Source organism: Abramis brama, assembly GCF_963993115.1.
Source record: "Abramis brama genome assembly, chromosome: 18".
Taxonomy (NCBI): domain Eukaryota; kingdom Metazoa; phylum Chordata; class Actinopteri; order Cypriniformes; family Leuciscidae; genus Abramis; species Abramis brama.
In genome coordinates this window covers 21810605-21827643 of record NC_139980.1, presented here as the reverse complement: position 1 = coordinate 21827643, position 17039 = coordinate 21810605, and the positions used below count along the sequence as shown (strand labels likewise).

General features: G+C 39.0%; 1 protein-coding gene across 10 annotated transcripts in view; it reads right to left on the bottom strand.

The window, feature by feature from the left end:
• pum2 (pumilio RNA-binding family member 2) overlaps positions 1 to 7579 on the bottom strand; it is a 98334-nt gene extending 90755 nt beyond the window's left edge. For 4 of the 10 annotated variants that reach the window (XM_084091097.1, XM_084091102.1, XM_084091099.1 and 1 more), the window contains exons 1-2: positions 7378 to 7561; positions 5704 to 6070 (exon numbers count right to left, since the gene is read on the bottom strand). In XM_084091097.1, coding sequence (XP_083947223.1) covers positions 5704 to 6057 — 354 coding nt within the window. In that variant the 5' untranslated portion in view covers positions 6058 to 6070; positions 7378 to 7561. Of the gene's footprint in view, positions 1 to 5703; positions 6071 to 7259; positions 7308 to 7377 lie in introns of those variants that run through there. The other 6 variants (XM_084091100.1, XM_084091096.1, XM_084091094.1 and 3 more) reach the window with 4 other exon arrangements.
• Positions 7580 to 17039: the final 9460 nt, after the last annotated feature.

Sequence of the window (17039 nt, the reverse complement as noted above, 5' to 3'; positions counted from 1 at the left end):
TGCTTTGTGGCAAGCTTTATACATGCGCTTGAGCGTAGAATAGGCTATATGTTAAGCCTATGTATATTAAAGGCTCATTATGGTTTAGTATTCCCCCCAGCATATATTTAAGTAATTCAATTAATATAAACATGCGATTAGACGACTAATGGCTTGAATGAATGATTACAAGTTGACTAGACAAATCTTTAGTCGTGGGCATGCCTAGGAAACAGGTTATGGACGCACAAAAAAGTTTTTGGGAGACAAAATATTTTGTAGACTTTTTTTGAATTACAATGCACAAACCAGAAGAAACAACACACATCGAATGGAGAAGGGTTGGCTCTCCTCATAACATAAAATATCTATTTCAATTTTCGTAGAGAAAAAAAACAGTAACAGATGTGACATTAGGGGTGCACGATTCAGAAAATTTCACGATTCGATTCGATACCGATTTTTAGTCTCAAGATTCGATTCAAAATCGATTCTCGATTCAAAAAAACGATTCACAGTATGTAAATGTAGTTGACTTTTGATTGCAGTAGACATACAATTTAAAATAAAAGAAATAACAAATTAAATGAAGTTTGATATTACTTTGTCTTCATAAAAACTTTTGCAACTAAACAGCGCAAAGTGCCAAGCTTCGGCCAGCTTTCAAATACATTTAATTCAAGTTTAAATTAAAACTTAAATACATTATTTATTTATTTTTTACATTTAGCTTTAAAGTGCTGTAGTCAGATCAAACAAAGGCTACAGAATATTTCGTTCTGTATTGACAGGTGCAATTTTTGAAAATCGATTAAAAAAATACAATAAGCCTACATTATATCTGCATTTATGTCAAAACCTAGACTTTCAAACATCAAAATGTCATTTATTAATATGAATATTCGTGTCAAAATTACATATAAACATTCTATTTTGCCTGGAAACGCTTCCAACACGCTTGCGTGTCGCGAGAAAAATAGGCGTCGGTTCTATTTCTAGCATGCACGCGTTTCCCGCACGACTCGGGCCACACCTGAGACGCGCGTGTCACGCAGGCTGTGTGCAAGCTCTAGGCCGGTGACACACTGGCTGCGTGGCGTGAGCGTGGCGTTTCTGTTGCGTGTCAGCTGCGTGGCGTTTTCCATGTCTTTGCACACCAGAAGCGTGTCTGACGCGGCGCTGCTGCTGCTAGGTGACATATGATAAGCCTCAATCACCACCACACAGCCAGCCAGCCTTCCTTCTGCTCCGGTTCTGCTGCAATTCTTCTTTTGGCTATGAAAAGAGTGTGCAGGCGTAAGTGTGAATTCGATGCAGCGCCATCTATGGGAATGGCAAGCTAAACTCATTTCAGGACAATACTGAAAAATATATATTTCAAAAAAAGAAAAGAAAAAAAAAGAATCGATTTTTGGGATTCTATGAATCGATTTTGAATCGGTAAAGTTTGAATCGCGATTCATATGTGAATCGATTTTTTTGCCCACCCCTATGTGACATCTCTCCGTTACGTACGCGACCGTTCTGAAAGTGGAATTCATCCGACTATGGAAAGGCGTATAATGCTTTAAAACCTTTAAAAGAGACCTCTAGTGGGTATTTAAAAAAACAAACTTTGACGTCTCAGTTAATCTAATTAAAACTGAAATTGTACTGCAAATGGTTATGTATTTATAGCATTTTCATGCCAACTTTCATGCTGTCAAGTGTAACCAGTGTGGGACTCGCATTAATATAAATCTACACCAGTCTACATCAGAGACGGATGCGGTTGTAACCTAAAAATTTAAATGATCTAACGGACCGATGCCGCTCCAATCAAGATCATTTAAAATGGGTGGCTGTCATAAAAACTTGTTTTAATGACACATTTATTCAAACATACATTAAATAATAAAGATACTAACAGATAACAAGTAACAAGATTTACCGCCACATTAAAGAGCTTCAAAATAGAATTTATTGTTTATATTCACAAGTCCTTTTTGTCAAGTCAAGTCTGAAGTAATTTTTGGTCGAGTCTGAAGTCTATTAAAATGCGACTCAAGTGTGACTTGAGTCCGAATCATTTAAGTGCCTATCTCTGGTATTGGCCATCGATATTTATCGGCTGCTTTTTGATCTATTTAAAACTATAGGCATATCGGCTATAGTATGAAAAAGGGCAATATAGCAAACCAATGGTTTATTAATTAACTGTGTGAAGGCACCGAGTTGTAAAATGTCTGTTGCATAATCCAATGTTTTTCTCTAGGTAAACCAATTAAACACTTGGTAAAATAAAATGAAATCTGTACAAAGTACAGCAGTGCTTGACAATAAAGACTGCCTGAGGCCAGCGTGAACGACACACGGGACAATTGACAGAATTGTCCAGTGTTACATATTCACGAAAATGTATCCTTTGCACATGTTTTTAAGCATTGCAAATTTAATTAAGCGCAAGAAGACACGAAAGAGAACTCAATTCTACTCACTGTGTGAGAAGTTTAAGGGATTGACTACATGAGGACTAAGAAAATGTACCGGCCATAAAACTGTTTTTGCAAAAACAGGCAGTAAAGACAAACATTTAATTTTGGTTCTCTATTATATTCTCTATTGCAATATCAATACCACAGCTAAAACTACTAGCCTAATACAAATGTAAAACATTATTAAAGAAGTAAACAGCCAGTAATATAACAACAACAAATAATCAAATTACAAGCAAAAGTGCAAATTAATACAACAAAGCTAAAAATGAAATAAACAGTGCTATTCAAGTTTTCAGGTTGGTCTGACAGTAGTTTTCAAGTACAGAAAATTAATAAAGCAAGCACATGTAAAATAATACTATTCACTGTGTAAATTAAACATCATTATTAATTAATCCTTATTAAAGTTACAAAAGTTATTCAGTCAAGAGCAGTGAGTGATTTCATATGTAAGTCGACTTGCGTACGGCCGTCTGCTGGAAGCTAGTTATTTTAGTCGATAAAGTTTTAAATATGGATATTTTTCTTACACGAACGCATCGCTTCACTTCAGAAGGCCTTTATCAACCTGCTAGAGGCGAGTCGAGCACGTTTATAATGGAAAAAAAATATACCCATTGACTCCCATTATAAAGCTTGGAAGAGCCAGGATATTTTTTTTTAAATAACTCCGATTGTATTCGTCTGAAAGAAGAATGTCATATACACCTAGGATGGCTTCAGGGTGAGTAAATCATGGGCTAATTTTAATTTTTGGGTGAACTATCCCTTTAAAGGTGACATAATATGCCCCTTTTCACAAGATGTAATATAAATCCCCAGAATGTGTCTGAAATTTGAGCTCAAAATAACCAATAACGTGACAATAATAAGTTACTGGGTTGTCACTTTTCACGTTTTCTGGGTTGGTAGATGCACCGGGGACCCGATTATAGCACTTAAACTTATGTCCCCTTTAAAGTGACAGCAGCCTGATAGCTGTCTGTTTTAACGTTAATAAAATAACAAAAGTCCCAAAAACAAAACCATAATAATAATAATCACTCATACTCCTGACTAAATAACTTTTGTAACTTTAATAAGGATTAATGTATATTTTATTTATACAATGAAGAAAATATTTTACATTTGATTATTTCTGTACCTGAAAACTAGTGTTAGACCTACCTGAAAAGCACTTTATTTCATATGGATCTTTGTTCTATTGTATATATATAATGACCTGTTAAATGTTAAATGGATCCAACCAATGTTCAATAGAAATTATTTGATGATGCAGCAATAAACTAGCTAGTAGCTTATAACTTAATGCACGTGTTTGTGAACTTTGTTCATCAAAACGCTAATCTATTTTAATCACAAAAGCTCAAATAAGAGATTAAGAGACAAATATTGGTATTGGAATCAGCCAATAATGGTTTGTTAAAATCGGTCTCAACTAAAAAAATACCTATTAGTGCGTCCCTGAAATGAGCATTATCTGACATTTAAAAAAAGTTTTGGCTATTTGTCCTGCAGGCCTGTGCCTGTTGAAAAGCAAATGACAATCGAAATATTTTTCCACCCGTTAATATAAACTACGCTGAGATACATCTTCTACAGCTATATATTAAATGTTTATCATACACAATCCAAAAACATGCAGGTAAGCTCTCGCAATTTATCTCTCGTTCTCATTTAGGCTATTCAAATACTACAAGAACATTTGTAGGCTAAATCTCCACGATGTTCTCGTTGATACTAGAATGTAATTTCTAAAATTTTGTTATTATAATAAATTAATTTCTAAAATGTTACGATACAGTAAGACTGAAACAGATCACAGTAGGCCACAGTATCAGTCATCTGCAATAGGTATACGTACAATACGGTCATAGCTATGGCTAGGCATAGGATTTAATACAAAATGTCTGTAACGGTCACATCTGTAACACGTTATTATGGTTGTTCAGAGCAAACAAGGGAGATGAGTTGTTAATCATAATAAGAATGGACATAACTTGGCTTTGTGCAGAAAGATACTGGTTAATTGTATTAATTATTATTATATGATATAACTTAAATTTAAAACGTTACGGACATGATGCAGCACTGAAGCATGATGACTCCATAGATCTTGTCCTTATAAATCCAAAAATCATCACTGTTAAAACAGAATATAATTTTTTCAGACAGGTCTCCATCTTTCTACAAAATGCTTACTGTAGACAAATTTAAAAAAATAGGTGGCCTTTGATCTCTCTTTTGAAAAAATGAAACAAATGTAATTTTACTATCAGTGCATACCTCATGTGGTGAATAAACATGGTGATTTTCTTCAAATTTCTATTGCAGCAGTAAAATACAGACCTAAATAGGTTTGTGGTAAAAGCGAAAAAAATGTTATGGTAATGTTGACATTTATATGGAATTGCTCAGGTACATCATCTCGTTCTCCAAATAAGTGCCCTGTCGAGTCACGGAGAAGAACTCCTCAGTTGCACAAGAAAAACTCAGCAACGGCAGAGATGGGTATATACTGTAATGTTTGGACATACCGTTCGAATACTGTATGAATACTTTTGGCATTACGTTTTGACGTTATCATTGTATATCGTGTTAAGAGGGACGCAAAAGACTATTTGAAATCAGCTTTGAGCAGCCAGAGCATCCAGACTAAGACATTAGATTTGTAAAAATCTAATTGGAATCACATTTTAAACCACCTCCAAATGTGGTCTGAATCAGATTTGAAAAAAAGTGATTTTTTTTGCTGTCCAGAATTTCAAAAAACCATCTGGATATGCAAAAGAAAAGAAAATCTGATTTCCGCTAGCAGTCTGAACATAGCCTTAAATCAAAAGGAGAATTACTAGAAGATTCAAAATACAGTCAAGCGTTACCATCACAAAACAAACCCTGACGAAAGTGAGGTTATGTATTAAATGGTTTACTTACTAAAAATTTTTTTTAAAGAGAGAACAAAGTCATGTGAAAAACAAAACTATCAAATTTAATTAGAAAATCAGCTGTTTAGTGGTTATTTTACAAAAATATCTGACCACAGAAATTGGTTGATTGACCAATCGCATCTGCACTGATTTTCTGTTGATTATTTTTAGTATGTTGGTGTTTAATTAGAAAGCCCTATGTCTTTGTGTCCATGTTCACATACCCTCACGTTTGGGTAGCTGAGCTCTAGCCATCCTTAACTTAGAAAGTATCGAACAAGAGATTGTCACTCTGCAAATGTATGATTCATTCATACCTGGTCAACATGGTTTCCATCACCAGTGGGCCAGCGGTGTTTGCCTGCAGTGCAGCCACCCAACTGCTCCCCAGGCTGCCTTTGAAAGAAATAGCCCACAGTGGCATCATCTTGGGAACGACCGCTCAAAGGAGGCTGAGGGGTGCCGGGGTTGGGGTTGGCCACCCGGTCCATACCTGGCAGAGGGTGAGCTCCTCCAGGTCCCTGCCCAGCACCTCCTACTGTGGCCAGAGAACCCCCCGCATGGACTCGGACCACTCCGGTCTCTGGCGCACCATTTGTGTGCAGCATCCCACCTCGCGTCTCCTGCCAGGCCACGTCATTCATACCTAAGATGCTGCATGGAATGCTCATTCCACGGAAAAACCTTCAGAAAAAGGGGCAGGGAAGTTTAATGGCATTTAAAAAGTGATTTTACCTCCATGGCATTAGATTAGCCCAGATTAATGATAAATGTATTATTTTGAACTATTTGGAATACAGAAACACGGTGAAACAAAACTAATAAAAAAAATTATTTTGAGGGGACTGAGTCCATGAAGGGGGGTGCAGAGTTCAAAATGTAGAAGACTTCCATCTTTTATCCACGTAAAAACCTCCAAATACTATGCAAATATCATAAATTACATACAAATTAAATATAGTGTGATTTTCTAAATCTGTGGTTTAAAAATATAAAATCTGTCCCCAACTAGGGTCCCCCAGTGAATCTTGGCCACTTCCACCACTGAGTGTAAACTGTGTAAACACACACATAATAACAAAGCTATACAATCAAATACAAACAAATAAAACAAAATAAACTGTCAGAAGAACAAAGCCGCACCATATTGTCTTTAAGTCTTAATAAATGTGGCCACTAACTAAACCTTGTTTACTCAGTTTTTTAAAAAGCAGCTGTTAAAATATATATTACAGTAAATGCGTTTAAATAAAGACCTGAAATCACGCGTTTCTATGTGAATGTTTAGAGTGAACGGGAATAGCAGGATGCTAACGGCTAACACAGATTAATGGACGGTGGTAAATTTTGCCATTGTGTTAGATGTAAAATTAAACACTGGTGCGGTTGCTTTTGCTTTTTAAGGATTTTGCTGTGAGATTCTGAGACTGAAACATTTAGTCTCAGCAATGTTTTTATTTGATCGAGGTTGTCTGTTGTTTGTTAGCATCACAGGGCCCATGACTTCGCCAGCTAGCACGTCGCTAACAGTCAGCACTAGAGGGCTTGTTTTAAGTCTAATGCATTTCTATTTAAACATGTCTATTTAAAATAGCGTCTTTGAATTGATAAAAGGCTATTAAAGGGAATAGCGAATTCAACTGCACGATAAAATAACATGACAAGTCTGACTTCAATGTGCTTGTTTCTCTGCTAGTGCGCGAGCCGCTTTGTTGATAAAACAACACACAGGCCTCTCACCTCTAAAAGTTAATTTTACAACCAGTGAATCCAATAAACACCAGTAACAAACAATTATGGATCTCTAAACGTATTCGTCACGGTTATGAACCCGACAGCTAAGCAATTTCATGACAATTCATGAATAAACTACCGTGTCTTCTCGCTGATAGACTCGCAACACGGCCCCCTGCTTGAGCCCCTAAACAAAAGGGGCAACAATTGACATTCGCGGTCCGATATATCCATCACATCTGCTCAAAGATACTCACGCGCGGTGTATGTTGGTGTTCAAGCCCGATACTTCAAGGTTGTGATGGACGCGGTGTTGAGTGTAAGTTTAGTTTCCGTGGAGATGTGGAGCGTGTGTGTGTTTTAATGATTAGGTGTTGGAGGCGCTTGCATAGGAGTTTGGGAGGATTGGTGCCCTCCTCCCCTGTGCATACTCACTCACTCACTCTCACTCTCTCTCTCTCTCTCTCTCTCTCTCTCTCTCTCTCTCTCTCTCTCTCTCTCTCTCTCACTATATCAGTGAGGACATTGCATAGACTTCCATTGATTTTATATTAGGTTAATGATATTTTCTATCATCTAACCCAACCCTACCTGTTGTGTTTTCATGTTTTATGGGGACTTTCCATAGACATAATGATTTTTATACTGTACAAACTGTATATTCTATTCCCTTACACTAACCCTATCCCTAAACCTACCCATCACAGAAAACTTTCTGCACGTTTACATTTTCAAAAAAACATCACTTTTTTGATTTATAAGCTGTTTTCCTCATGGGGACCAAAACATGTCCCCGTAATGTAGGGTTTACCAGGCCACACATACACACACACACACTTTTTTCGCCCCAAAGTCCCTCACCCTTCCATTTCTGTCATCTGAAGGAGTTTGGGTTTCTTGCCACTATTGCCTTTGGCTTATTTCGGGACAGTTAACATTTATTAATATTGGTTGTTTTCAAATTGGCATTCTGTCATACTATTATTATATTTCTGCAGTATCCATTATGTATACTGTGCGTAGTATACAAATTTTCTGTATGCATGGAATACCCGGATGACGTACTATTTATGCCACCATCTGCTAATTACAACTCAAGAACACTAAAATCGGTGTTCAGAATGGCATACTACCATACAACTCCTACTATATTGAAGTATACAATGTATGTACTGTGAATAGTATGTGAATTTTCTGTATGCATGGAATTCCCGGGTTACCTACCACACTTACTGAAATCTGATGCTGAGGACACTGCATGGGATACTGTTTCCCCAATTCATAGTAACGTAACTAAAACTAAGTTTCCTCCACTCCACACGGGACCAGGCTCTGTGGAGGAAGAAGAAACAGAAGGGTGGTGAGGTTTTAGAGGTGAGACATGGAGGGTGGAGTAAATTCTATAATGAGAAGGGAGTTGCAGTTCGTATGTGACAGGGTTTACTTGACCAAGTATCTAGGGCCCATGTGTTTTTGGGACTTAATTTTCTTCAGGGTAGGTGCAGCTTGATGTCCCTCGTTGAGAGCCACACCTTCTGGTTGGTAGGATGGAGCTTCGGTTCGCCAGGCATCGGCGTGACTCTTCTGTTGGCCCACTGCCTGCTGAAGATGATGGTGTGCCCCAGACTCTCTCACTCTCCCGGATTCAGAAATCCACATCTGGAATATGCTGGAGGCTGATAGCCGAGCACACACTGAAACGGGGTCAGGTGTTGCTTAAGGGAGCTTTAGCGTATTTGGCCCAGGCAAGACTGGTTCCAGGAGTTCTGGTGACAATGGCAAAAGATTCGGAGAAAGCGTCCAAACTCCTGTATCTTCCTCTCCGTCTGACCGTAGGTCTGCATGTAGTATCTGGAGGAGAGGATCACGGTCACAACTAGAGTACGCGATCTGCAAAAATGTCTTCAGGAAGGCTAAATAACGGAAAAAATAATTAAATAACACTTATGCTGACTCCGTAGCCGCGGAGAGACCCTTGAGGAGTATCAATCGGAAGGACGTTTTCTCTCAACATTACGAGAACATATATTAAAGGGGACCTATAATGTCCATTTTCACAAGATGTAATATCTGTTTCTGATGTCCCTAGAATGTGTCTGTGAAATTTCAGCTAAAAAAATACCCCACACATCATTTTTTATAGCTTGTCCAATTTGCAAAAACACGCTGTTCTCATGTGTGTCTCTTTAAATGCAAATAAGATGCTGCTCCCCACCCTTTCCAGAAGAGGGTGTGGCCTTTACCAGGTACCAATCCTACCATGGCAATAACAAATGAGGAGAAGCAATATGAAATACAGGTGTTCACTGTTCAGCCCTATATGTATGGAGCTTAAAATATGACAATATGATTTGAATTTGAATTGTGTAAATTTGAATTATTTACAAGTGAAATCTAACAAAATTGAATTTTAGGTGGTAGTTTAAATAGTTCTGAATTAGATTTTTTTTTAAACGAATATTGAACATTTGAAATTTAACAAATTGAAATGTTTTTATGGCTGAATTTTATAGACATGTATTTTCAAACAGCTAGTTTTTTTGTTCTGAATTCGTATACTGCAAATATTCAGTTTAAAAAAATACAGATTCAAGTTTTCAAGATGAAGAAATTCGGAACTTCAAATTCAGTTTTCTAAAATTCAATCTCAAAAATTCAAGTTCAAAAATTCAGATCTTACAGAAAGTAGGTCACAGGTCATCCACAGGGAAGAGTAAAGGATCTCAGATAAGTCGAACAGAGCATTTTGGCTGCACTGCAGTAGTTTTCTGCCGCAAACGCGGTGGTGGTTCAAGAGAATCCGTGTATCTTTCGTTCAGTCGTTTTTTTTATTTAATATTAAGAGTAGAAAAATGAGAAAACAGCTTGAGTATTAGATTTCTAATATTCTAGTAATAATAGTCCGCTGCAGCAGTTGCACGGAGCTTACAAAACGCGTGTATTGCAACTATAGGCTACATTTAATTTTCTCATCAAACAACTAGACTAACGAATGGCTCGGTAAAACAGAAGAGCCTAGGCAGGGCTTTTTCTCTGTGTAGACCAGCAGTTGGTCTGAATTTGCTATAACCTAGCCTATTTTTTGGACTGTACCTATTAGGCTAAGTCACGTTTTATCATGAAACACGCTGTGATTTATTCCAAAATGACTCAGGCATATATAATGCATTTAACGTTAAATAATCTAAATGTTGACTTTCAAAAGTAGGCGCGCCAAGAAGGCTATTCTCTGTATTTTGGTTCATTTTTGGTGAGCGCCAGAAAGATCTAAAGAGACAGAGACGCGCTAAAGCAGCGCATCATGTTGTTTTATTTATTTTTCAATGACATGATATTTTGTAGTCATTTTGAATGTACACAAATAAAAATATACATTTTACTGTTTCGGATGATGTCATATTATCTGTATGACAAATAACAGAGTATTAAGTTATTTCTCAGTGGAACAAATCCAAGTGATGGCGCTCGCGCATCGCGCTCTCACACAACATAGTAGGCTATCAGTTCTGGCGTTGCTTCATATCGCAGACTGTTCATTATCAAAATGAAACACAGTCAACCAAACATATAAAAAGTTATTCTGCCTAATTTAATTGGTCTGTTGTACAATATAAAGGGCAAGCTGTGCCGCACACAGTCCTAGGCTACTTGTTATTCCAAACATTTCCCTTGCTGTGAAGACGCTGATTTAGCCTATATTTTGGGACTCGACTGAAGTATGACGCCTTTTTATTTGTATTATAATATAATATATTAAAATACATAATCTTCTGAGTTTTATGATGTAGCCTAGGCCTTGTGTGTTTTATTCAAATGTATTATAATTTACATCTCAAAAGGATGCGCTTTGTGCATTCTCTGACATTATATTTATTTATTTAATTAATATGAGTAGCCTATCAATTGATGTTAAACAAAACGGTGTGTTATATGGAATGATATTCCGGACATTATTCAAAAGGAATTGCAAATTGTATTTGCAATTGCGTTTCCAAATTGTGGACGCATAAAATGTGACATAATCCAAACGCAAATGCAAATCGCGCATTACCGTTTGCATTTTCGTTTAAGCGAACGCACAGTGACTGCCAAATTTAAAATGGAAATGCAAAGTCCGTTTGCAACTGTGTTTCACATATCTTACGAGTCTTGACCCTGTCATATTTAAATAGCTATTTCAATTACCACGTCTGCTTTTTCACTCAGCCAAAACTCAAATGAAATCCGATGCCTTACACGGAAACCTGTCAATCAGTGTCAAGGGTGGGATTTTGCTATGGGGCGTGTTCGTGTTGGGACGTGACGTCACTCACAGTCGACGGTCAAGAGGTGATGCCCTGAACAGACAGACGCCGATTTATTTTAAACAATGGAGGTAGTTGGTGAAATTGTGGAGGACTTTATGATGCTCGCGCAGCAAGTTGATGACAGTACATCCTCTACAGATGTCCTCTTACTCAGAAGCCATTTCGTTTTGGATAAGTTAAATGAGTTCGTGGCCTTGACCAACAGCAACATCAGTAATGTTGTCTACGCCAACCCCAGTGAAGTAACGTTAGCTAACAGGCTTTTTGTGAAGGACAGGACAACTAAAGGACCTGGACGTCCTTTACTGGACATACCACAAGAGATGAGTGTCGGTGCTAGGTCTCACCCCTTCAAATAAGTGCTCTCAATTTGTGAAATTCAATAAAAATGCTGTCTGTTGCTGTTAGGATGTGTGTGTGAGAATGTTTGTTCCACTTTACATTTGTGGTGTAGTATCAGGCTTTCATTTGTCAATTTGTTTAGATTTATGTGGGATTTAATCATTTTATTGAAAAATTATTCTCACCTGTGAAATGGGCAAAAACAAAATTATAGGGTGAATACTGGCAAAGTGGGACAGTTAAGCTTCTTAATTTCTATCTTTACATGTAAATGATTTTATTACTAAAAATCAACACTGAGCTCATCATAAGCAAGTATGTGATAAAAAAATATAGACTCTGTGGCTATGACATCACTTCTGGGGTTGTGGCACACCATATTCAACAACCTTATAGTGAACCGTGATGGTAAAGTAAAATGACATAGCATTCTGAGCTGAATAATGTCAAAATTATAAAAATGAAAACACTCATGGTCATGGATCATTTGTAATTGTTATAGCCTATATTTTGTTATAGGATGTAATGGTGAATCAGAATTTGTAAAAATCACATTCATATGAATCCTTTTTAGGGCCCAAGCCCTGAAAGGGCGAAGGCCCTATTGTTTTCGTTAGGATTATTATTATTATTATTAGGGCCCAAGCCCTGAAAGGGCGAAGGCCCTATTGTTTTCGTTAGGATTATTATTATTATTATTAGGGCCCAAGCCCTGAAAGGGCGAAGAGCCCTATTGTTTTCGGTAGGATTATTAGGGCCCAAGCCCTGAAAGGGCGAAGGCCCTATTGTTTTCGGTAGGATTATTTATTAGGACCCAAGCCCTGAAAGGGCGAAGGCCCTATTGTTTTCGGTAGGATTATTTGTTATTATTATTAGGGCCCAAGCCCTGAAAGGGCGCAGAGCCCTATTGTTTTCGTAAGGATTATTTATTATTAGGGCCCAAGCCCTGAAAGGGCGAAGGCCCTATTGTTTTCGGTAGGATTATTAGGGCCCAAGCCCTGAAAGGGCGAAGGCCCTATTGTTTTCGGTAGGATTATTTATTAGGGCCCAAGCCCTGAAAGGGCGAAGGCCCTATTGTTTTCGTTAGGATTATTAGGGCCCAAGCCCTGAAAGGGCGAAGGCCCTATTGTTTTCGGTAGGATTATTAGGGCCCAAGCCCTGAAAGGGCGAAGGCCCTATTGTTTTCGGTAGGATTATTTATTATTATTATTATTAGGGCCCAAGCCCTGAAAGGGCGAAGGCCCTATTGTTTTCGTTAGGATTATTAGGGCCCAAGCCCTGAAAGGGCGAAGGCCCTATTGTTTTCGGTAGGATTATTTATTATTAGGGCCCAAGCCCTGAAAGGCCGAAGGCCCTATTGTTTTCGTTAGGATTATTATTAGGACCCAAGCCCTGAAAGGGCGAAGGCCCTATAGTTTTCGTTAGGATTATTAGGGCCCAAGCCCTGAAAGGGCGAAGGCCCTATTGTTTTCGTTAGGATTATTGTTTATTAGGGCCCAAGCCCTGAAAGGGCGAAGGCCCTATTGTTTTCGGTAGGATTATTATTAGGGCCCAAGCCCTGAAAGGGCGAAGGCCCTATTGTTTTCGTTAGGATTATTAGGGCCCAAGCCCTGAAAGAGCGAAGGCCCTATTGTTTTCGTTAGGATTATTATTAGGGCCCAAGCCCTGAAAGGGCGAAGGCCCTATTGTTTTCGGTAGGATTATTTATTAGGGCCCAAGCCCTGAAAGGGCGAAGGCCCTATTGTTTTCGTTAGGATTATTAGGGCCCAAGCCCTGAAAGGGCGAAGGCCCTATTGTTTTCGTAAGGATTATTATTATTAGGGCCCAAGCCCTGAAAGGGCGAAGGCCCTATTGTTTTCGGTAGGATTATTATTAGGGCCCAAGCCCTGAAAGGGCGAAGGCCCTATTGTTTTCGTTAGGATTATTATTATTATTAGGGCCCAAGCCCTGAAAGGGCGAAGAGCCCTATTGTTTTCGGTAGGATTATTTATTAGGGCCCAAGCCCTGAAAGGGCGAAGGCCCTATTGTTTTCGGTAGGATTATTTATTAGGGCCCAAGCCCTGAAAGGGCGAAGGCCCTATTGTTTTCGGTAGGATTATTTATTAGGGCCCAAGCCCTGAAAGGGCGAAGGCCCTATTGTTTTCGGTAGGATTATTTATTATTAGGGCCCAAGCCCTGAAAGGGCGAAGGCCCTATTGTTTCCGGTAGGATTATTTATTATTAGGGCCCAAGCCCTGAAAGGGCGAAGGCCCTATTGTTTTCGGTAGGATTATTTTTTTCTATTATTATTAGGGCCCAAGCCCTGAAAGGGCGAAGGCCCTATTGTTTTCGGTAGGATTATTAGGGCCCAAGCCCTGAAAGGGCGAAGGCCCTATTGTTTTCGGTAGGATTATTATTAGGGCCCAAGCCCTGAAAGGGCGAAGGCCCTATTGTTTTCGGTAGGATTATTATTAGGGCCCAAGCCCTGAAAGGGCGAAGGCCCTATTGTTTTCGGTAGGATTATTATTATTAGGGCCCAAGCCCTGAAAGGGCGAAGGCCCTATTGTTTTCGGTAGGATTATTATTATTATTATTATTAGGGCCCAAGCCCTGAAAGGGCGAAGGCCCAATTGTTTTCGTTAGGATTATTAGGGCCCAAGCCCTGAAAGGGCGAAGGCCCTATTGTTTTCGGTAGGATTATTAGGGCCCAAGCCCTGAAAGGGCGAAGGCCCTATTGTTTTCGTTAGGATTATTTTTATTATTAGGGCCCAAGCCCTGAAAGGGCGAAGGCCCTATTGTTTTCGTTAGGATTATTTTTATTAGGGCCCAAGCCCTGAAAGGGCGAAGGCCCTATTGTTTTCGGTAGGATTATTATTAGGGCCCAAGCCCTGAAAGGGCGAAGGCCCTATTGTTTTCGTTAGGATTATTAGGGCCCAAGCCCTGAAAGGGCGAAGGCCCTATTGTTTTCGGTAGGATTATTATTATTATTATTATTATTATTTTGTCAACCTTTCGGCCACTTTTGGGGCCCTTAACATGCTCGAAAACTCTTGAAATTTTGCACACAGGTCAGAACCCGCGGCCATCAGGGCCGGACTGAAGCTGGTACCCGGGCGTGGCAGGGGGGCTCGACAGCGCCCCCTGGAACGGGATCCGAACACTTGTCCATAAATCAGACACGCTTGCATGTAATAATATGAAACTCGGTACACATATAGAACTCATCGGGCCGAACAACTTTCGTGCTCTAAGTTTTACGCCAGCCCAACAGGAAGTCGGCTATTTAGGGTTGTTTGGAAACGCATGCTGTGGAATTTAATGTACTCCTCCTAGGGAATTCATCGATTCGCCTCCAAACTCGGTGTGCATGAAGTCAAGACATTGAGGATGCTAAATTGCGGACGGATTTTTGATATCTCGAACGGTTTGGCCGTGGCGAGGAAACGAATTTATGGCGAAAAAATGAAACAGGAAGTGTGTTATAACTTCTGCATACATTAACTGATCTTGATGAAACTTCAGCAGTGTGTTCGTTGTAAGAGGCCGATCGCACAGATGTGACTATTGTGAGTCAAAGTTATAGCGCCACCAACAGGCAGCAGGAAGTACATCACTATTAAAATGCTTTGAAATCACTGTCTTATTTTTACCAGATTTGCTTCAAACTTTATGTGTACAATGTAGACACACGGCAGATGTAAACCTGTGAAAGGATTATTGATATCTTAGATACTGTTGCCGTGGCAACGCATCAAACTTTAATATTCTTTTTTTATGCTTTTGAGACTCTTAACATACTTGAAATTGCATGAAACTCGACAGACACATCACATTTATTATCCAGTAGACATGTGCAAAGTTTCAGAAACGGGCGTGGTGAGGGGCTCAGTAGCGCCACCTTTAGTCATAAGTGGGGGTGTTAGTTTTATCAACAGTAACAAAACTTGGTATGTGTATTGTTCTCATCAAGACGGACAACTTTCTAATTTACATGAACCATCTCTGACCAACAGGAAGAGAGATATTTTGGTTTGAATGTGGATTTTCTGAAGAATTTTCTCTCACTCTCTGTGTCTGTGTGTGTGTGAGGGGAGGGGGGGATTTGACTATTGCTTTTATATTGTTAATCAAGGTTTCAGGGGCTTTTGGGGTCCTTAACGTGCTCAAAAACTCTTGAAACTTTGCACACAGGTCAGAACCCACGGCCATCAGGGCCGGGCTGAAGCTGGGACCCGGGCGTGGCTGGGGGGCTCAACAGCGCCCCCTTGAACGGGGTTCTAAAACTTGATCCATATATCAAACACGCTCGCATGAATTAATATGAAACTCGGTACACATATAGATCTCATCGGGCCGAACAACTTTACCCCGGTCAAGTTTTACGCCAGCCCAACAGGAAGTCGGCTATTATGGGTTGTTTGGAAAACGCTTGCTGTGGAATGTGAAATACTCCTCCTAGAAAATTCACCGTGCCCCCTTCAAACTCGGTGTGGATGTAGTCAAGACATTGAGGATGCTAAATTGCGGACGGATTTTTGATATCTCGAACGGTTTGGCTGTGGCGAGGAATCGAATTTATGGCGAGAAAAGAGAAACACGGAAGTGGAATAACTTCTGCATACATTAACTGATCTTGATGAAACTTCAGCAGTGTGTTCGTGGTAAGAGGCCGATCAGATGGATGTAGCTATTGTGAGTCAAAGTTATAGCGCCACCAACTGGCAGCAGGAAGTGTGTCACTTTCAACATGCTTTTGACAAAAGTGGGGGGGTTAGTTTTAACTACAGTAAAGAAAAAATAGTTTGTATATTGTTCTCATCAAGCCGGACAACTTTCTAATTTACATTCAATAGCTCTGGCCATCAGGAAGTCAGATATTTTGGTCTGAATGTGGATTTTTTTGCAAAATCAGCCTCTGAATTTTTAGCCACTCCTCTTAAACTATTTATTTTATTCGTACCAAACTTTTTCAACATGATGAAACTACATTAAATATGCTAAATTGTGAATGGATAATAAATATCTCAAACGGTTTTGCTATGGCGAGGGATTAAATAATGTCCAAAAAGGAAACACTAAAAATCTTCTAAAAATGTAATTATATACCATTTATTTCTATATAAAAGTATACAAATATCACAACTAAACCCATTTTATTCTGTTTTTGCAATTCAAGAAGAATGAAAAAGTTAAAACAGGCTATTTAGTGCTATTTGGTTCAACAAAAAAGCAAACATAGGGCTATACTGCCCTCTTGTGTCCAAAAGGACATCAAAATAGTATATAAAACT